Source organism: Sander vitreus, chromosome 9, assembly GCF_031162955.1.
Source record: "Sander vitreus isolate 19-12246 chromosome 9, sanVit1, whole genome shotgun sequence".
Taxonomy (NCBI): Eukaryota; Metazoa; Chordata; class Actinopteri; order Perciformes; family Percidae; genus Sander; species Sander vitreus.
This window is the reverse complement of record NC_135863.1, coordinates 23174622-23196363: the sequence shown is the minus strand read 5'-3', so window position 1 is coordinate 23196363 and position 21742 is coordinate 23174622. Positions and strand designations below refer to the sequence as shown.

General features: G+C 41.6%; 1 protein-coding gene across 3 annotated transcripts in view; it reads left to right on the top strand.

Moving 5' to 3' along the window:
- Nucleotides 1-16178, top strand: part of farp2 (FERM, RhoGEF and pleckstrin domain protein 2) — a 31179-nt gene extending 15001 nt beyond the window's left edge. Inside the window, exons 12-27 of one of the 3 annotated variants that reach the window (XM_078259398.1) lie at nucleotides 23-80; nucleotides 238-502; nucleotides 6464-6600; nucleotides 7684-7773; nucleotides 9787-9920; nucleotides 10032-10113; nucleotides 10224-10461; nucleotides 11526-11656; nucleotides 11739-11807; nucleotides 11912-12001; nucleotides 13208-13290; nucleotides 13765-13883; nucleotides 14088-14251; nucleotides 15529-15636; nucleotides 15752-15903; nucleotides 16013-16178. In XM_078259398.1, the coding sequence (XP_078115524.1) occupies nucleotides 23-80; nucleotides 238-502; nucleotides 6464-6600; nucleotides 7684-7773; nucleotides 9787-9920; nucleotides 10032-10113; nucleotides 10224-10461; nucleotides 11526-11656; nucleotides 11739-11807; nucleotides 11912-12001; nucleotides 13208-13290; nucleotides 13765-13883; nucleotides 14088-14251; nucleotides 15529-15636; nucleotides 15752-15903; nucleotides 16013-16106 (2014 nt within the window). In that variant the 3' untranslated portion in view covers nucleotides 16107-16178. Of the gene's footprint in view, nucleotides 1-22; nucleotides 81-237; nucleotides 503-6463; nucleotides 6649-7683; nucleotides 7774-9786; nucleotides 9921-10031; nucleotides 10114-10223; nucleotides 10462-11525; nucleotides 11657-11738; nucleotides 11808-11911; nucleotides 12002-13207; nucleotides 13291-13764; nucleotides 13884-14087; nucleotides 14252-14779; nucleotides 14920-15528; nucleotides 15637-15751; nucleotides 15904-16012 lie in introns of those variants that run through there. The other 2 variants (XM_078259397.1, XM_078259399.1) reach the window with 2 other exon arrangements.
- Nucleotides 16179-21742: the final 5564 nt, after the last annotated feature.

Here is a 21742-nt window from a genome sequence, read left to right as displayed (position 1 = left end):
CATTAAATTGTTTCTTGCTCAGGAGGAACAGTAAAATACGAATGTCTGCTCGCTCCCTAGCCACCGATGTGCCAAAACAGGTCAGTGGCGCCACAGGGTCCAACACGCTACAACTTTCCACATTTTGTACTATAATGAATAAACTAATACAATGATCCTGTCCTTCACTACTTGCCGCTTTCTTTTTCCTCCCTCACTCTGTTTTCCCCTTGTCCTGTCTGTGCTACATTGTTTCAGAGCTTGTCATTCAATGACAGCCTCAGGGCCCCAGGCTCCCCCTACTCCGCTACTGTGTCCTTCTACCCAGCGCACATCTCCAGCGTCCCCCCGCGAACAGAACTCCAAACTCAGCCACAGCCTTTTCCCACACTGAGCCGGTCTCCTGCACCTCCTCAGCAGCAGCAACAGCAGCTTCAGTCCCCTCTGCAAGCTACCAGACCCCCCAGCCCTCCGAAGGAAGAATCCGTCAAGGCTGCTTCCCCATCTCACTACACTTTTCAAGGTGCCCCTAGAAATCAGGCAGCAGGAGACTGCAGCCCCTTGTTTGTGTGTGTAGAGAGTGGCACTTCCCAATCACAGCCCTCCAAAAATGGCAATGAGGATAATGGGCATGGTGGGAGGAGGGGAACTGGGTGTTCTGTGGGAGGGGGTGTAGGGAAGAGAAAGGGGGTTCTTACACCTGAGGCTTTTGAGGTAGAGCTTTTGCGAACAAAACAGAATCCCATGTTCTCAATGTCCAGCTCGCCTCTGCATGTCACAGAGGAGTTCATAGATGATGATCCCACTGAAATTTCCTTTTATGGTGGGGGTGCCGAGGCCTACTCTTTTGGGCTTGATGATAAAGTAGATCAGTTTGGTTATGTGGATGAATCTGACCTCAGCAAAAACGGGATCTTTAGTGTGGGCATCGAGGACCTGAATGGGAATACCAATCCTTTCCCTCATAGCATTGTTGGTCATTCTGAGACCAGCTCTTTGGTTAATAACCGCTCCGAGTGCAGCTCCCTGGACAACCTGGGGCTCAGCTCTGCAGGTGAGTCCATGTCGGCGGGTTATGGAGGCACTGACTCCTCCTCGCTTCGCCTGCCAGGCTCTGACATCCAGTCAGAGGCCAGCTCAATGGTCAACTTCCCAGCGTACTCGGTGCGATCCGAGAGCAGCTCCGCTGTGCAGTTCAATGACCTGGTAGAGCAGCTTGAGCAGCTCAGCTACCCACCCACGGCCACTGAGGGCTCTGGGAACGGCAGCTCAGATTCAGACTCCGACTGGGGCTCTGACAGTGTCCTTCCCCCTGAGCAGAACCTGTTTTACAGTAATCCGCTGACGGGGAGCGGTGGAATAGAGGGTTTCCTCCTACAGTGTCACAACCTGCAGGCCATGGCGCTCTCAGACCCATCTGGATCCCCTCATATTAAAATGTAAATCACATATTGTTACAGCACTTAATAATTAATGATGATGATAAGCAGCAACAGCAATCTCTAATATAATACACTTTAACCTTAGTCTCTACAACACTTTTGACATTCAGAAAGCTTTTAGGTACGTAAGATGGCAAAGATGTGTAACTGTGAAGCTGATCAATTTACAGCTAGTGTCCGAGTTAATTTCCCAGAGCCTGCACTCCCATCAGCGTTGATGCACATCTTTGTGGTGTACACTTGTTAAATGTCATATGCGTTAATTTGTAGCTCTCTGTACTGATAAGTGGCGGGTAAACATCTACTTTTCCATATGTTGGTTTTCTACAGCAGCACTTTTATTTTAGTTTGTGTCAGTGGTTTGACCCGGTGTCCATCTGCCATGGCCAGTTTATGGTGCTTTTTTTAATCACTCCTGTCTTCTCATGAAACTTGTTAGCCTTTATATGTCATGAGATTCTTGAATGACAGTCTTTCTTAGTCTTTTTCAGTTGTCTTGTTCTCAACATTCAGCCTATTTAGAGCAAATGTTGATTATGCATTTTGGGTGAATCCCTCGGGTTTCAGAAAATGCAAAACACTTAGTGCTTTTTAGAAGCTTTATGTTTTAAGTCTTAAAACACGAATGTCCACATTGTCATAGGAATGTATTGTTAGATTTGCCTCCCATTTGTTGAATACATGCACATTTAACTATCCTGGGAAAACCCTGACAAACTTCCAGCAAATTTGAGATTTGCTCTGCAAGTCAGTCTGGCCAAGAGCCCATTCAAGCCCATTTCCAATTTTTCCAAATCGAGGCACCAATCCGTTGAGGTGGGCTTTACACGACGATGATAGCGCCGCTACGTCACCCGTATCGTTGGTCTGATTGGTTGAAGGACTATCCAATTGCGCCCAGAGGCATTTGAGCGGCGTGAAATGAGCTGTGAATGAACCTTACCCAGTCTGGTGTCAACCAGGCTAACATTTAACTCAAGATGTCAGAAAAATATTGTTTTGCACCAAGTAATAAGTAGTAAGTTTTTTATGATTTTTACCCATATTTTTTTTACAATAACTTGACCAACAAGTAAGCTTAAAAAAATGTATATCCTAATTTTCTAAAAAAAAAATACTTAACTACTATTGTTATTACAAGTAATAATTATCATCATCTGAGTTTTAAATCTCATTTCTTAGATGGTACTACATGTGCAGTGTACAGTTTTCCAGTAGATGGTAATCATTGATTTGTTTCTTATCTCAGGGTTAAAATAAAACTGAAAGTCGCCCAGGTTCAGTGATCCTTAAGCCGGTGACACACCAACCAGGCGGCCGACCTTCGGCAGAAAAGGCTAACTGGACTAACTGCCTCCCCGAGTTGGCCAAAAAAAAGTGCCTCGGAACACACCGAAGCGATGCCGACTGCCGACGGCAGCTGATTGGACAAACGCGTCACGTGGGTCTCGTTTCTCCGGAAATTCAAAGCCAGACTGTCATGGCGGCTTGTTCAGAATACGATCTCCTATTTTACTAAAATAGTTCACTGAAACGTGTGTCTGAAAACATTTTAAGTGAGAAATAGGCCACGCAGTTGCCGAATCTGTCTTCGTTTCAGATCGACAAAGGTCAGTTTAAAAGATATTCGTCAGATTTTGAGAGGCGTTAGTCACGCTAATTCCGCTCGTCATTTCCGGCTTAGCACTCCACCAATCAGATTGGTCATTTGAGTCCGACTGCCGGCAGTGCCCGCCTTCCGACCGACCATATCAGGTCGGCCAAAATGAAAGCCAACGGGCCCCTCCGACGGACGACGGCACGGAACACACCAAACGGACTCGAGTCACCGACCTCGCCAGACTGTCCGACGGCCGATTATGGGGTTTAGTGTGTCAGGGGCTTTACAAGCCTCATGTATGTAAAAGACAAGACGTGCCATGGAGCCAATTTTCCATTTGCACTTCTGTGCCTCACTGACATCTGCTGGCTGCAGTAGTTGTCAGCATGTATTTAAACCTTTGGTAGGTTCATGATGTCTGAAGGATTAAAAAAAAAAAAAAAAAAAAACTATTTCACCAAAATAGACACCAACTAACATGTTTGCCTCATGCTGAGCAAAGTTAAAGAATGTAAGCATTGTACTAATGAGCCATTGAGTACACTGTTACCACCACTTTCTACAGAATGAATGTATCATCTTGCATATACGTAAGTGACTGTGCTTCTGGAGCACACTTGCAACAGTTAGTAAACCATGTATAATAGTGTCTGATACAGTAGTACTTCCTAATAATTCAAACGTATTAACTTCTAGGAAACCCTTTGGATATAGCAGATAAGGCTTTTATTGAAGCATCAGGACACGCCTAGAGGTTGATGTTGCTTTTCATTTCTGGCATGTGGCCTTAGCATGTTTTGGCTGAAGCTATCTTCAGGGTACCAACAGGTGGTATTCTGTTTGTTGGAAGGAAATGGGGGGCTTTTGCACATTAGCTATGAATTTCTCAGTACTTTTATAATAGCTGGATTTTTTTAAAATGTTTTTTTAATTATTGGTATAGGAACGATAGTTTGCTGTCATGTGGTTAGTTGCTAAAACACTAGCATGCACATAGCTTTTTTTTAATAGTTTTTTTTTTTTCTTTTTCTGTCCAACCACCAGGCCTCAGAGAGATCTGCAGTGCCTGGTCTTGTCAAATCTGTCTTAAAAACTTAAATTTACTATTATTTGTGCCATAGAACAAAAAAGCTATTACTGTGTTGATATCAAACTAATCAGTAATTTGTTCATTACTAGTTGACATTTCCTCCTAAACAGTCTTGACTTGTCAATTTTTCAAATTTGCTTTGTAGTTGAACTCACTTTAATCTGTCTGAAGGCAGACTTCACTTGGCTTTTGTAATTTTTGCTTTTTCTTTACATTTTAGTCTTTTTGTCTTGCACAGCGGTGCCTTTTTTAAAGCACTTACTTTTCACGCAACATGCTTTCACACATATCTCAGGTGTACGTTCCATTAATTCCAATAATAGCATTAGGATGTTTCCGGTAAACATCTACTGTATGTGGGAAAGGGGCTATGTAAATTAAGTTTTCCTTTTATAATAATTAAGAGGACATTGTTAAATACTCACCAGTTCTCATTGTCATTTTGAAGGATAGCAAATAGTCATTTTTATTCTTCCTAATAACAAACACGGTTTCCATTTGAACAATTGTTCGTGTGTCACCTTGGAGAGTGTGGAACATTATTTAGTTTCATGTGCGATCAGTAACCCATTAGACCGAGTTGGTTGATCTGATAAATGGTTTGTCTTGATGGCTTTTTTTTCTTATTTTTGCCTTGCTTCTTTTTCTGCCATGTGATTCCTCCCACATCTCAACTAAAGATTGAATTAATGTCGGGCTGATGATTATAACCAGCTAAGCTAACTGCACTAACGGCATCAAGTAATCATCATCACTTAATCCTGAACATGTATACTGACTTATTATCAACAACCTGTACTTAATGTGTGTATGTTTTACTCTCAAGAATAAAGTAATCACTTTTGGGTACCATGAATGTCAGACTTAAAATTCTTTTTCAGATGCAGACCGAAATCAAAAACGCAATGGTGATGTCATGTCTTTAACTACTTTAACAGAAAGCCCAGTGGTGTTAGACATGCATGTAATGACTGATGAATGAAAGACAGTCCAGATCACGACGGGTAAAGTTTAACCCATAATCTGTCTTCAGACCCAAATCCGTATTGTTCACATGTGAGAGAAGAAAGAATCCCTTTAGGGGTTGGTAGTTGTATTCCAGACACCAGACTGGAGATATTGTGTGTGTAAAACTCTTCTGCTTTCACATGCAGAAGCAACATACTCCAAATGGTCTTTGTTGACTGCTCCTCACATTAGCCAGTCCCTTTTTGGGATGTGGAGTGTCGTTGTAGAAAAGTTAATTATACTATTGGTATGGAGTGCTCTTCATTGTAACATTAGGAAAAAGAAGCCTATATGCCAATGCACATTGCCATTATATTTAAGGGCAACGAACTTGTATGGTGTTGGGGGTTGGGTCGGACTCGTAAACAAGATTCCTCAACCTAGTTCCAGCTGAGTCTGTGTGCTCCTTGTTTGTACAGGCTTTGTGCCAAGTCATTCCACAGCAAACCCTCGTCGTCCTGCTGTGGATATACGTATACTCTCTTCCCCTCTCATGTCATTCCCTGTGAGGCACTTCAGATAAACTATAAACAACTATTTGCCCTCCAGACAAGCCACATTCCTGATAAGTCTTTGACCGAGCAATTATTTCCGGGTCGAGTAGGACTTTTCTTTTTCTTTTTTTCTTCTTTTTTTTTTCTTTTTCCTTGGCCTTCCCCCACTCCTTTTTCTTCTCTAATAGAAGTGGAAGAACAGCTGTGGTGACCTGTGTTTCAGTCAAGAGGATAGCCTAACATTTCATCTGCTTGTTTTGTCTTCTGATTTGTTGTGTAGCGAAGCTCACAGGTAGAACAAAAGCAGAAGAGCCACTTCTCTGAAATGGATCCGGGCTTGTATAAGTTTGTAATACATCATTTGTCCTTCTTGTAGAGGGCTCTGAAAACAATGGCAGGGGGAAAGATGTGGGAACCATTACTTGCTTTGGTGTACTCTGTCGTCTTCCCTTTCATTTGTGCTCAATGGGTGTGATGAACCACCCCATTTGTTTTTGTTAAAATGTGCAGCACGTGTTTTCTTTCTGTGAGGAAATGACCTAATTCTGGAAAATCTGGTTTATGTAAAGATATATTTGACTGTATGCAACATATTATAGCATTGTAACAAATGTGCTATTGTGTTAAGTTGCACTTATTGTGGAGAGTATGACTGTTGATTTAAACTCCACCCTTTTCAAAAGATCATGCTTGTCCTGTTTGGGATAGAGTCCTTTCCCTTCATGATTCTCTTCTCACCACTTCCCCAACCCCTTGCACTGTAATCTAATTTTAAGGATGCTATTTATTTGACTTGCATGATTTAACTTAATTTATACAATTTATAATTGCGGTTTCCACTCTTCCACAGATTCAGTCGTGGACAGCCCTCAGCTCTCACCCTTGAACTCCAAAGATGCCCTCTGCCTGTCGCCCTCCTTCCAGATGTCGACCCTCAGCCTGCCAGGCCAGGCCCCGTCGCCCCTGCAAAGCCCCATCCTAAACGAGGTGGGCAGCAATGCCAAGCTAGAGGAGGAGGAAGAGGGCAGGAGGAAGGTACACTGCTTACATGCCACCCTTCCACCCCCCAACCTCACAACCCACTTCAAAAGAGTACAGGGTCTCCCCCAGAAAAGTTGTTTAACCCGGTGGCAAGTGTCTTTTTTCGACAAGAGCCCGGCTGGGACCACTCGTAGACTGATGGCAGCTTTATTGTAGAGCCCAATAGTTTCCGTGATAACAAAATCATGGACGGAATCATAAAATTGAGAATTTTAAAGAGCTATAAGACAGATTCCACAGGGCCCTACATTAAGTCCGTTCTAAAAGCTAACTGGAGATTTGAAAATATGACTACATCTAAAGGCCCTGACACACCAACCCGATAATCAGCGTCGGACTGTCTGGCGAAGTCGGTGACTCGAGTGTTCGGTGTGTTCCGTGCCGTCGTCCGTCGGAGGAGCCGACGGCCTTCATTTGGGCCGACCTGACTTGCTGGTTCGGAGGGCGGGCAGTCAATGACCAATCTGATTGGTGGAGTGCTAACCCGGAAATGGCGAGCGGGATGAGTGACTGGCGCCTCTCAAAATCTGACGAAATCTTTTAAACTGTCCTTTGTCGATCTGAAATGAAGACAGATTCAGCAACCGCATGGCCTGTTTCTCGCTTAAAATGTTTTCAGAAACAGTCTTTCAGTGAACTATTTTCGTAAAATACGAGATCGTATTTCGAACAAGCCGCCATTATCGGTCAGCTGGAGAAGCCAGACCCACGTGACGCTTTTCCGGTTTTCATTTTTTTGGGCGACAATACAGATTAGTGCCGCCTGCTGTTATGGAGACGTATCACGTCTCGCGCACGCGAAGAACGTACGCTCATGTCGGCGTCGCTTCGGTGTGTTCCGAGGCACTTTTTGGACCTCGGGGAGCCGACTGATCAGTCCGACTGCCTTTTCTGCCAATGGTCGGCCGTCGGGTTGGCGTGTCAGGGCCTTTAGTTTCCCCACAGTAAAGAAACTTAAAAAAAAAATACTTAACAAAATAATGTTGTCCAACACTCAATTTTAAAACGTCTGTCCCTCTTCTCCCTCAGCGATATCCCACCGACAAGGCCTACTTCATTGCCAAAGAGATTCTGACCACAGAGCGGACGTACCTGAAAGACCTCGAGGTTATCACTGTGGTGAGACTTTTATTTTATGATTTTATTTTACTTTTTTGGGTGGATTTACCAAGGCAATGTACAAATAATGTCATGGAAAAACAAATGTAGAAGCCTAGACTGTATATGCCTTTTTTATTTATTTATTTTTTTTTTATAAATAATGTGCATCAAAGGATAAAAATATAAATAACAGAAATAAAAAAAAAAAAAAATAATGAATATAACAATTGTGATACTGAAAAAGCAAAACGTTTAAACTTTCTACAGACCCAAGCCCTTGGGGTGTACCTTAATAATGCACTAGGATCAACTTTTTAACATAAAAGAAATGATGAGTGTAAAGGAATAATATACAAGATTCACCTTCCCATCATGAAAATTCTTTCCATCATAGAAACATTGTTGATGATGTCAGTCCATTTATCAGTTGATGGTATTTCTAGAACTGGGCTATTTGACTGCAGGACTTCATCAGAAACAGGTGTATAATGCCAGTTAGTTAGTATAATGCAGAGCACTGTACTCTGTACAGAGGGCTGTACCCAAATCAGAATTCTCCAAGGCCACACTGAATCACCAACTTTTAGAAATACTGTATTAATTCACTCCTCGGCCCAGTTATGGCGTTTTTCCATTACATGGTACCTGCTCGACTCGCCTAGACTCTACTCGCCTTTTTTGTTTTTCCATTAAGAAAAAAGTACCTGGTGCTACCTAATGGGTACTTTTTTTTTTTTTTAGTATCACCTCCGTCGAGGTTCCAAGCGAGCTGAGGCGATACCAAAAGGTGACGTGAAAAAACTGCAGACTACCGATTGGTCGGAGAGAATCGTCACTAATCGCTGCGTCCTGAACAAACCCGCCATGTTTAAATAGTTTAGCCAGCAGCGTCCTTTTTTTTTTTTTTTGCCGCCTCCAGCTTCTTTGGAAACTACATTTTTTTTCTTCTGGCTGTGGCAACACATGCCGAGAGTCAAAAACAACACACCTTCGGCGTTCTGTGAGTGTGTCGCGTTAGGTCACGGCAGTTTCCTGCGGCATCGCTATGACGACCAGCCGCGCTCACCTCAGGCATGAGGCGGTACTCAATCTGCAATGGAAAATGGAGGACGGGGCACCGCGGTGAGTAGAGTAGAGCTGGTACTAGCAGTGGGTAAGCGCCATTACAGTACTGTCCGCCTCACACTAAACTCCTAAACCAGCCTACATGGGTCTCATGTTTATAGATGGCCATTTTATCCTGCGCTGCTCTGACACAGCTATATAGACGTGCAGTGATTAGACTGACATTAGATTCAACTCGGGGGGGGTGATGATGAGAATAATTAAAATTTAGGGGGCAGCCCTACGGGGCACTTAAATATCTATAATTTAAATGTAATTTCTACTTTAGGAACCAACCTCTAGCCAGAAAGGACTTAATAATAGGACTGGACATCGAGAACCGATTCCTACTTGGAATCGTTTAAAAAAGTTACGATTCCAGTGGAATTGTTTCTTTATTGGAATCGTTTGGAGGATTTGGTTTCAAATCTGATCATGGGTTCCAAATTTAACATGCGCAAGTTTTGGTTTCCATGGCGGCCAGGCGCTTGTTGTGTTGCAGCCTTGGAGCACAGTAAGCGGCTCTCTAGTGTGGCTTTATTTTACATTGAAAAAGCCCGGTAAAACTGGGAACCACCATTGAATCAAAATAAAACGTTCCTCTTATTTGTGAAAATAGGCATGTGACCCGTTTCAACTCCACCCCTCAAAGAATATAGTAATACTTTTGGTTGCTTTTCTATTTCTGTTTTATATACAGTGCGTTAGGTATTGTTTGTTGGAGACTAAACCACAAAAAATGTCGGGCTTATTAGTTTGAAAACGTTACCGTCCCCTGATGGGGAAAGGGACAATATGCTTTTCCTGTTTGAGCCACAACTCGTGAACCTGACTTGTCATTGTCGTGCATCATCATGTGTACATACCAGTCTAATCTATAAAGAGAGTATATGCATTAATAGTGTGCTGTCCCTCTCCTGTTCGCAGTGGTTTCGCAGTGCTGTGATCAAAGAAAACGCCATGCCCGAAGGCCTGATGACCCTCCTCTTCTCCAACATTGATCCCATCTATGAGTTCCATCGAAGCTTTCTCAAGGAGTTAGACCAGAGGCTGGCTCTCTGGTAGGTGCTCCTACATCTGTGTGATGATGATGATGATGATGATGATGACGATGATGGTGTGGAAGCCTCTGATGAGATGCTCATAAAGACCAAATCTGTCCGTTTCCTCAGGGAGGGGCGCTCTAATGCTCACGTCAAAGGGGACTACCAGAGGATTGGTGATGTGATGCTGAGGAACATGTGTGCTCTAAAAGTAAGAATGCATTGTTAGTTCTCTAATTAACATTGCCTCCCCTTTACATGTTTGACTGACACACAGAATGTCCTGTAATTTCACGCTGTATGCAATTCTTTTATTCTTAGGAATTCACCAGCTTCCTGCAGAAACATGATGAGGTGTTAACAGAGCTGGAGAAAGCCACCAAGAGGCTGAAGAAGCTTGAGACGGTCTACAAAGAGTTTGAGCTGCAGAAAGTCTGCTACTTGCCCCTCAACACATTCCTGCTCAAGCCCATCCAACGCCTCATGCACTACAAACTCATCCTGGAGAGACTGTGCAAGCATTATTCTCCCACCCACCGTGATCATGACGCATGCAAGGGTGAGTTTCCCATAAGGCCCCTGACACAACTGAACTGGTGGGGAAGGAGGCCGACTGTGGCGTCGCCTCACGTCGCCAGACGTTGCCTTTGTCTTGACGAAAAATTTGCACTTGAACACACCGCAAAGACTAAAGCCTAAAGACTACCACGTACGTTCTGCTCCTGCGTGAGAGGAAATGACTCTCCATGCCAGCAGGCGGGGGTAATCTATTTGTCATTCACAAAAGGGAAACCGGACACAAACGTTGCAACGATACCCACAACTAAACAGCGTTTGCCTGAATTAGCATCAGCAGAACCGAACTGAACCTACGGTCCCTCTGCTTCACTCCGCCGGGAAGACAGTGGACACCGGGAGATGGCTATCCAGACTGTCCATCTCCCGGCCGGTCATCAGTTCTCTCTGCAAAAAAGTCTCCCTGCGGTGGGAGCGGAGAGACCGTTTGGCTGCTGGCTGCTACTTCCACCCATGTGACAAGAGAGAGTGAATGAAACATTAAGTTGTTACATTTGACTTAAATTAGATATCGGTTAACATCATAGAACATGTTGTAGATGCTGCGTCACTCACTCTTCCAGTGATGGGAGTAATACTTAGCTAGTAGCTGGATATTTGTGGGTTTACTTCAAATGATTATTCTAAGAAAGTAGGCCTGTCCTAGATTAAAGAAATTCTTAGTCGACCAACACTCATACCATTTAGTCAACTAATCGATTAGTTGATTTAATCGACAGATCTGTAAATTGAGTTTCTCCACGAAGAATCATGCAAAAACATTTTAAATGTTGTATTTTTGGAAATAAGTCATTTTGCATGAAAAATGCATAAAAAAACGACTTAACGACTAAGACCAAAGCGACCGATTAGTGGACTAATATAAAAGAAATATGACTATTTATTACGTTTTAGTACAAAAATCTACAAATTGAAGATAAAAAAAAATGTTTTTCTCAAAATGGACTGAGTGAGTTTCTAAAATAAACTTCTCTTGGCTCTGTTGAGATGGTTAGAAGACACCAATGAGAGTATTTTGGATTCACATAATTTTGTATTTCCTTCCAGAGGCTCTGAAGGAAGTGGCTGAGATGGCCACTCAGCTCCAGAGCAGTCTCATCCGGCTGGAGAATTTCCAGAAGCTAACGGAGCTACAGAGAGACCTGATTGGTATAGAGAACTTAACAGCGCCAGGCAGGGTGAGTGCACCGACACAGAGCAGAGGGTAGGGGGTGCTGGGAAACTAACTAACCGGGCTAACTGACAACCTGCTGTTTTTAGGAGTTCATACGAGAGGGATGTCTGTACAAGCTTACCAAGAAAGGACTGCAGCAAAGGATGTTTTTCCTGGTAAGTACAAATCGACTACTACTTAAACTGTAATTAAAGCGTTGACACTTACAAATAAATGCACTTAGAAATCACTCTAAATGTTTGTTCTGTTGTCTTCTCAGTTCTCAGACATGCTCCTCTACACAAGCAAAGGTGTTACAGCGACCAATCAGTTCAAAGTGCATGGCCAGCTGCCCCTTCACGGCATGATCGTGAGTGTATAAGCTCTAGTTCACCTCTTCTAACTTTTGGCCCCTTGTTGTAGAGATCCAGGTACACTGTTAGAAGAATAGTGCTACCTGATGGGGAGATGTTTTCAGTATTCCGTGTGATGTGGTTAGTGTGTCAGTGTGTTGAGAAGAGAGGGCCTGGGTCTCCTAACTTTGCATGTCTCTGCTTTACTCCTGGCTGCAGCTCATAGTGCTGGATACACCGGTAAGTCCTCTGAGCTCCGCCAGCTGGGATGCCCAGGGCTGTACCGATTCCGAATGTCGTTTATTTTTATTTTTATTTTTTTTTAACATTCAAAGCTTCTATAGAGGTTTTCGAATGCAGCTTTTAACGTCTGTAGTCATATTTGATGACGTCATCCCCTTACACACTTTTTATGAAATCAACTTTCTTTAATGAATATAACTCTCAACATAAATACATGTAGGCCGCAGGCTAATCTAATAAGGGCATAACATAATGATGGAGTAATTATCGGGCCATTATGCTATAACAAAAACAACGCTCTGGAGTTGAAAATGTTTGTATCACACAAGTCTGAAACAATTCTAGGCAGCCACAGCAGGAATCTAATTCTCCAAATAGTAGAATACTAATAATATTAGTTTAGTTTAATCTTTATCTGCAGCTGTGCAGAAATACCGGGTTTAAACATAATGAATGGACTGGCAAAAAGCTGCGCAACATTCAAATGTTGATTTGGAATTTGAATGTCAACGTTATGAATGAAGCTTCGGACTATTCTGTACAGCCCTATGGATGCCCAACCCCTACCCTTCTTCTCCCATGCTTGTGTAGACGAATAACCAGAAACTTCAGATTGCTCAAGATGCAGAATCATGTCAGTCCTTGCAACTATTTGTAGTTGTAGATCTAGCCAAAATTTAACCATCTCAAATGGTAAAATGTAAGCAGGACAAATGTTTCTTGCCAAATGTGTGTTTTGGACTTTACCGCGGCTGCTGAAAGGAGGCTAAATGAAAAGGACATGAACTGATCACGGTTGACCTCCACACAGATGCATACAGATGTTTCAGTAGAGGCTCTCTGGCAGGTCCATCTGGGACTTGAGTCAGACATTTTCCGACTGTTTTTCCCCCTTTTATTCCTAAGCTTAAAACATTCACTGTAAACAAATGTGTTCCGATGTTTGGCTTATGTTTTCTGGTTTTCTCTTTTGTTTGTAGGTTGAGGAAAGTGAAAATGAGTGGTCAGTCCCCCACTGCTTCACCATCTACTCTGCTCAGAGGACCATTGTTGTGGCTGCCAGGTGAGAAAGTGACTGGGGGAAGAGTGAAGTGAGATATTTTTTTTCTATTGTTCTACAAGTTAGGGCGCGTTCAGACCAAAGAAAGCAATCCAGCGAATAGCTGCAGGGTTGTGCGGCGGTGGGAGTGTCACTTAAATGGCCCATTTGCGTTTCTCCAAAAGTTGAATCTGTCTCAACTTTTCGCCACAGGCCGCTGTAGGTTTTTTTTCGTCTCCCCCGGACCGCCTGACTGTATGTGAACACAGGCTTACGCTATAGTGTTACTCTAAATAGTATACAGAGAATCTCATATTATAAGAAGCTGGTTATGTCATGTTAGGCAAATTTAAGAATGATAGAAATTAGAAATGCATACTTAACTGCAAGTTTATGAAAAACTACTACTACTAACATCATGTTGTAATTTGTCATTGTATCTCCTATACGGTATATATACTATCATTGAACACTACTTGTCATCACTTGTGATTTCAGCTCTCAAGTGGAGATGGGGAAGTGGATTGAGGACCTAAACATGGCTATTGACATGGCCAAGAAGTCCCAAGAGAAATCCAGCATCTTTTTTGACGCTGGACTCGGCGATCACTCAAACCGTAAGAGTTTTTATTGCCTCCATGTATTACCTGAAGGTGTGCCACAACTGATTTGGGGAAGATGTCTTTTGTATACTTTCGTCAGCTGAATAACATTTAAGAAGAAGAAAAAAAAAAAAAGGGGTTTTCCTTGGGATATAGCACACATTCAAATGTAGAGTTAATCCCTTCCTTCCCTTCAAAAAACTCGCCCCCCCCCCCCAGGATCGTCTGATGAGGTTTCTCTGGAGCAGGAGTCGGAGGACGACATGAACTCTTCCCGCACATCTCTGGACAAGCAGACACACCACCGCGCCAACACCACCATGCATGTGTGCTGGCATCGCAACACCAGTGTGTCTATGTCTGATCACAGCCAGGCGGTGGAGGTACTCCTCCTCTGCCCACATTTAGACACACGTACACGCCCATTTACACACAAACGCGCGTGCGCACACACACACACGCACACACACACACACACACACACACACACACACTCCCAATACGTTTCCAAAAACACAGACGATGACATTCATCACTGCATCGGTGGGTTTGAGACGAACGGCTGTCGTCGCTCTTGGGTCCATCTCTGCGTTTCACCTTTTCTTTCCAACCTTTTTTAGGTTTCCTTTAATGTCTCCCCCCCCGGTGACTGTAAATATCCTGTGTTTCTACTGTCTCTACTGTTTGACTGAAGCATGTTCTGGAAGGCTCATTGTTCTTCCCTTCTGTCATTATAGGATATTAATCATTTTTAATAAAATAACTTCTCTGACACATTCTTACTCCACAGACCTGGAGGACTTCCTAACTGCTCTTTCTTTCCCCCCCCCCCCCTTTTTCTTCCTCTCAAAGCTAACATGCTAACACTTTCTGTGCACCCTTTCTTCCTTTGTGTCTCTTCACCCTCTCAGTCTACGGCTCTCCGGCTGTCTCACCAGAACTTCCTCCCCGCTATCTCCTCGGTCAGGGCCAAAGACCAAACACCATCACACACGTTTGCTGGTACCGAAACCAGAACCTCTCTCTCACTGATTATCTGCGCATGAACCAGGTACTAGAGCCACAATAGATTATTAGAAGAAGTGCAGTAATTGTACTTACTCCCTCAAGTCGCCGTAGAAAGCATAACTGAGTAAAAAACGCTTTGTCATTTTATCACATGTTGAAATTGAGTCAAAAAAACCTTGACTGTAAGTGTTCTATTGAGAGTTCAAACTGGTTTATTTATTGATATATCACATCTTATATCCTCCATATCTCAGAAGATCCAAAACACACCGATTGCTGCACCCGCACACAAATCCAAAAATCCATTACAGTTTATCCAATCACATATAATTAACGACTCAATATAACAATAATAAAATGGAGTAATGGAAGAACACACACACACACACACACCACTAACCACCGGGTTTCGGGTTTGAGACAGAAGTGAGCCGTCAAGTGATATGAGCAGGAAAACATGATTAATTGGAGTTAGAGCATGCCTCCACACTTTACCAGCCCTAACTAATCCACAACCGTTTTCTATGTAATCAGTGCAATATGTCACAGGCAAGCGCTTACACACAGACACAAATCATTGACCTTTTTATTTTGAGTTTATGATGAAACATCAGCTACGATCATGCATCTAACCTTGATATTTTCTGTGTAGAACCAGCTGTCAGGTTACCTCCTGAGGAAGTTCAAGAACAGTAATGGCTGGCAGAAACTCTGGGTTGTTTTCACCAACTTCTGCTTGTTCTTCTACAAGACTCACCAGGTCAGCAGACACAAGCTGAGATGAATTATTCCTGGTGGAGTACAAGACATTAAAAACATGCAAGAGTGAGGCGAGTGTGTCTGTATTCAGAAAGCATGTCTGTCTCGGTTTGCAGGATGACTTCCCGCTGGCTAGCCTCCCCCTGCTCGGTTACACGGTCAGCACCCCCGAAGAGTCGGACGGCATTCACAAGGAGTACGTCTTCAAGCTGCAGTTCAAGTCCCATGTTTACTTTTTCCGGGCAGAAAGCGAGTACACCTTTGAAAGGTATATGACTTGTTTCTAATCCCCACAACACTGTAGTACATTCCACAGGTCAGCCTAAAAGTCGCGTAGTAACAGTTTCAAACCTGTGTCCGCTCGCTTGTCTTCACAGATGGATGGAGGTGATTAAGAGTGCAGCCAGCACTACGGGCCGGATGAGCCTGCTCATACCCAAAGGAGGTCCCATGGAGATAAACGGAAACTGAATCAAACATCATGTATCTGGAGGCTGGGCCTCTGGGACATCAGAAAGACAATCCAGTCTCGTTCTCTGTGTCATTTTTATGTGAAGAGAAGACAATAACAACTGGAGACTGAAATATACTGCCAGTTTGAGCGTTAACGTTTCTCAGCCCAAGGATTTAATTCTAATGGTCTGTGCATGTTTCTTGATTAATGATGTAAATGATAACATTTGTTTCAGTATACAGGATATAATGAAAGGGAGACGTGTACATTTTGATCAGTTTTTGCACGTGTATTGCTGTTCACACACACTGATGGTAAATACTGTTATATGGGACCAACTCCAACGCAAAGGGCTTCGCTTAAGGCTTTTTGAAGGACTTTTCTATTTTGCACATGACTGGAGCTTTGTTGGGCACAGCACTGTGCTATGACTGGGACACAGATGATACAGTATGTGGAAAATGAAGGTACATGATAGTATGTGCTCCATGCATTGTTCTTTGAAAGAGTCAGGTGTGTGTGAGAGAGATGTAGGCGAGCAGAAAGTTCACGGGATGTTGAAACGAGTTCATGAGTAGAAGTCATTCAATTTTGGATATGCATAGGGAGTTTTGAGAAAGTTGTGCTGCTCTTAGCACAGTGAGCAATTTTTTGGTTTCAAACATTTGGCAACATTTCTGAGTGTTTTTAAAAATAAACCTGTATGGACTATTGGTATAATCAGTATTTATTTCTATCTGAGGCTTTATTTTCCTGTGAATGAAGGGATGTTTTGAATGTTTAAAAGGGAGCTCTTCTGCTTACATCTGTAGTTAGGCAGCGTTATGGCCAGTTTGGTGCTACATTTCTCTCTTTAATATCAAATGTAATCAAATGTATCCTTTTTTTTTTTGCATAGGGATAACAATTTGAGGAAATATTGTGCAGTGGTTACTCTAGTGTGTACTCTTTGTAAAAGTTACAGATTTTCCTTCTAAAAGCAAAACCAGAAGAACATATTTTGAAGTAATTGTACTTGATGATGTCTTGCTGTGTGTCAAACTGTTTTAGACAAATGGGAGCTGACTTTTGGGAGACACCAGTGATGCTTATTGTCAGTTATTTAGTGCGCTACATGCACACATGGTATTATTTGGTATAATTTTTGTACGAAGACTGGAATCTTTACTGTGTGTGTGTGTGTGTGTGTGTCTGTCTGTCTCTGCGTGTGTGTCTGTCTCTGTGCGTGCGTGCGTGCGTGCGTGCGTGCGTGCGTGCGTGTCTCTGCCTGCCACTGGAGACTATCTCCAAACCATCTGACATTCTGTGTGTGTAAGAGACTGACTGTTTAACATACAGACTGTTTCTCCTATTTATTAGCATGTCATTAGGGCCATGCTCCTGAACGCCCCCATGTAGTCTTCATGTTATTCTGTTGAAACCCTAACAAATAAAAGATCGTTGCAATCACACTTTCTGTGGCTTTGTGTTGATACTTAGTGTTGTTTTACATACAGTGTGTTGCAGATTTATCAAAAAACATCTTGTCAGCAGATATCCACCAAATGTTTAGTTGTAGACTTACATTTATTTAGTATTTAAAGTTCCTTTACATTTTACCGGTATGAAAGGCTTCAATTGCTAGATTACGACTGTTTACGCAACAATGACTGAATGAATCATTTTTTTTAGCCACCAGTTTGCACCATCATTTTAAATTGAGCCATTTCCAAATCCTGTCTTGGCATTAAAGACAACCTGCATTTACACATGATTTAAAATGAATAACTAATAATTAAATAAACAAACTTTCTTTATATAGCAAATTAAGTACAGGTTGGTGTACAAAGTGCTTTACAGATGAATCACAAGCTGATAAGGTACATATGTAAACAAAACCATTTTGGGCCAAATGTACTCAAATTATGAAAATGTGTTAATAAACCCAATACAATATGTTAAAATTAATTGAAAACTACATAAACATTTTAGATACTATTAAAAAAAAATAAGATAAAGTGGTCATAAAACATTCTAATCAAAAACCAGGTTAAAGAGGTGGGTTTTAAATGTAGTTTAAAGATATCAACATTTTCATGAGTAAACCGTTCCAATGGCTCGGAGCATAGAAACTAAAAGCTGTCTCGCCAAACATTTTTGTCCTGCTCTTTGAAACAATTAAAAGAATAGTGCCAGAGGACCTGAAGCATTTCAGACAAGTGGGCTTGTGCAAGACCATGCAGTGCTTTAAGGAAGATGTTTTACTTAACCCTTGCGTTGTCTTCCCGTCCACCGTGAACTTGTTGTCTTTGTTTATGGCGCTTTTTCAATGCTTTTGACGCCTTTTTTAAAACGTTTTTGTCACTTGTTTTAACACTTCCTTTGTACATGATCAATAAACCTAATTTAAATGACATTATACCTAATTTGAGTTGAAACAAAGCAGAAATTATGAATTATTTTGACTAATAGTTAAGATCAGAGGATGTTGAGTGGATCACAGACTGGTATATGTCAAAGTTTAGTCAGGATACTGTTTTAAAACCATTTAAACATTTGTTTCAAGTGCTATGAAATTGAATAAAACACCCCAAAACAAAAAAAAGACATGCATTGAAAATATTACTTAAGTAAAAGTATATCAGTATTAAAAGTAAAAGTACTAACCTTATGCAGAACAATGTCCCCTCTGACGGTTATACTATTTACATATTATATTAGATTATTTTACTCAAGCATTAATATAAAAGCAGGATTTCGCTGTTTTAGTTGGATGAGGTGAATCATATTTTTAACTTTTTTTATATAAGGCTGCAATTAATCATTTTCATTATAGATTCATCTGCTGATTACACGATTGATTATTTTGTATAAATTCTGAAAATGGTGAGAATATCCATCACAATTACCCAGAGCCCAAAGTGACACCTTTACAATGCTTGTTTTGTCCAACCAACAGTTACAAACCTCATAATTATTAAAAGGAAAATCAGAACATTCTTATAAAGGAAAAGCTGGATGAAATAATTGACATATCAATGTCAATCGACTAATCAGTTTATCGCAGCTAGCAATTCTTTAATTGCTGTTAAAATGGGGAGAAATGCATGCAATACATGCTGCAATGATATGCACAATATGCATATATGCATATATATGCCCATATCTGTATTCTGAGGACTGAACGTGTGATTTAGAGTGTGAAACTGAGCCAAAGCAGTTAGTAAAATACTGTATCAACACCTCAGCTGACACATGGAGAAATGGTATGTTGCTAGATGGTTTGGTGCTGCAAAGATATTGTGAAATGAAGGTAACAAGAAAAAGGAACAAGAAAAAGGCTCACTGAGACAATGTCTCAGTGAGCCTTTTTCGTGAACAAATTGTCAGTCACAGTTTCATGAGTTCTGCAAATCTGCTGAGCAGTCCTAAACAAAGCAGGGCATTCCTCAGGCATGTCCAAACAGCATGAACAGAGGGCGGGGTGGCTTCCCCAGAAATTACAATATTGCTCGTCTGCCAAGCAAAATTATTAAAACAATTTTCTGTTAGGGAGTGAAGAAGGTGTGTCGCTGCTTTCTCTCATAGTGTTTGGCGTTCAAAATAAAAAATAACATGGCTACACAGTACCACCACATCAACTAGGACATCATGGTAGCCAAAATGTATGACCAATACTTAAATACTCAAACTTATACAACCAAAGTGCTGTACTTTATACATTTACTCCACTGCCTTCATCTAACAGGTCTAGTTAATAGACAGTTTACAACAATTTGATAAGCTTGTGAGCTTTCACCTTATAACACTGAAACTGAATTTTATAACTAGAAAGAGACTAACATCAATAATTCTGATAAAAGTTACTTTAATGCTAAACTACGGTGGCCCTGAAGTGCAAATCACAACAGCAAATAGAAAAATGCAACAGCAAATCATAAAACACAACGGCAAATAGGAAAACACAACAGCAAATAGGAAAACATGACAGCAAATATGAAAACACGACAACAAATAGGAAAACACTTCAATAAATCATAAAACACAATGGCAAATAGGAAAACACTACAGCAAACATGAAAACACGACCGCAAACAGGAAAACACGACAGCAAATAGGAAAACACTATCTGCTAGATAGGCCCTACCTTTTCCGGTAGAAGTTAATGTTTTTAAAGTTTTAAAATTTCTTGAAGTGTTTTCATATTTGCTGTTGTGTTTTCATATTTACTGTCGTGTTTTCCTATTTGCTGTCGTGTTTTCATATTTGCTGTCGTGATTTCCTATTTGCTGTTGTGTTTTCATATTTGTTGTCGTGTTTTCATATTTGCTGTCGTGTTTTCGTGTTTTCATATTTGCCGTCGTGTTTTCATATTTGTTGTCGTGTTTTCCTATTTGCTGTCGTGTTTTCATATTTGCTGTCGTGTTTTCCTATTTGCCGTTGCGTTTTTCTATTTGCTGTTGTGATTTGCACTTCAGGGCCACCGTACAAAACGCCCCAGGGCCATTACTACAAAGGTGAGGTGGTATTACAAATGAAATGGTATTATGCAATTAGGCTCTAGGATCAGTATTTAGTCACATCCAATTTCTACAGTGCCAAGACTTATAAATAGGCTGCCAGTATGCAGAAACAGGGAATGGGAAAAAGGTGATAATAATATTAACATAGTTTCACTATTTCAATCATTAATATTTTCACTTTATGCAGAACTCTGAACCTAACTTACCTAGGCTATAGCTAGCTGACATGTGTCAGACCTGGCTGTAAATTTACTCATCAAAGCCAAATACAGCTCATTCAGATATCTTGATGTGAGAGTTTAATGGACCCGTTTGAAAATAATCATGCCCATTTAGGATTTAAACAGCTTCGCCAACTTTGAAGGCATGTTATGACCATTTCCCAACATGCTAGCTAAATGTGTTCAGCTGGATGTGCAGCTTTAGGTGATACCAGGACCTCTGCTGTGGCTCACAAACTGATCTCACGGGAGCTCAGGAACACAGACTTTTTTTTTTAAACTATTTTTTAAGGGTGCTGGGATCAAGTTTAAAACAGGCTAAAATCGCCCCTGGTGGTATTGTTAAAGAACAAATCCGGCGCAAAATGAACCTAGGGGTTAATAACATGTGTACCGAGTTCACCGTTCTCTGGGATTTGTTTTCATGCTAATCAAATGTGACCAGTTTTATCGCAAACCGCTAATTAGCTTATAAAGTTAGTCGTCAGGGCACGGGTAAAGTAAAAGAATATCGCTATTTCTATACCACTAACAAGGCTCGAAATAGCGCCACACTTCCACGGTAGCATAATGAGGGTGGCGGGCGCTATCTTGGGAAAACAGTCACGACCAGTCGAACAACGAACACCATGCAACGTGAGCTGAACTGTCACTTGAAATGTCCCATGGTCCGTGGTTTCCCAATGGGTCGATAGTAATTACATTTGTGAAATGTAATTACATGGAAATGCATGAATTATATCTGTTTATTAAAATATATGCACGGCGTTTGTCGTTCGACTGGTCAGACTGTTTTCCCAAGATGGCGCCTGCTTGTGTACGTGAACGGTACTGTCTTTCTAAACTATCTTTTTAATGAACTGCCTGTACACTTACAAAGTTCTCAATGCTTCGGTTTACATGTAGGGACCCTCATTATGCTACCGTGGA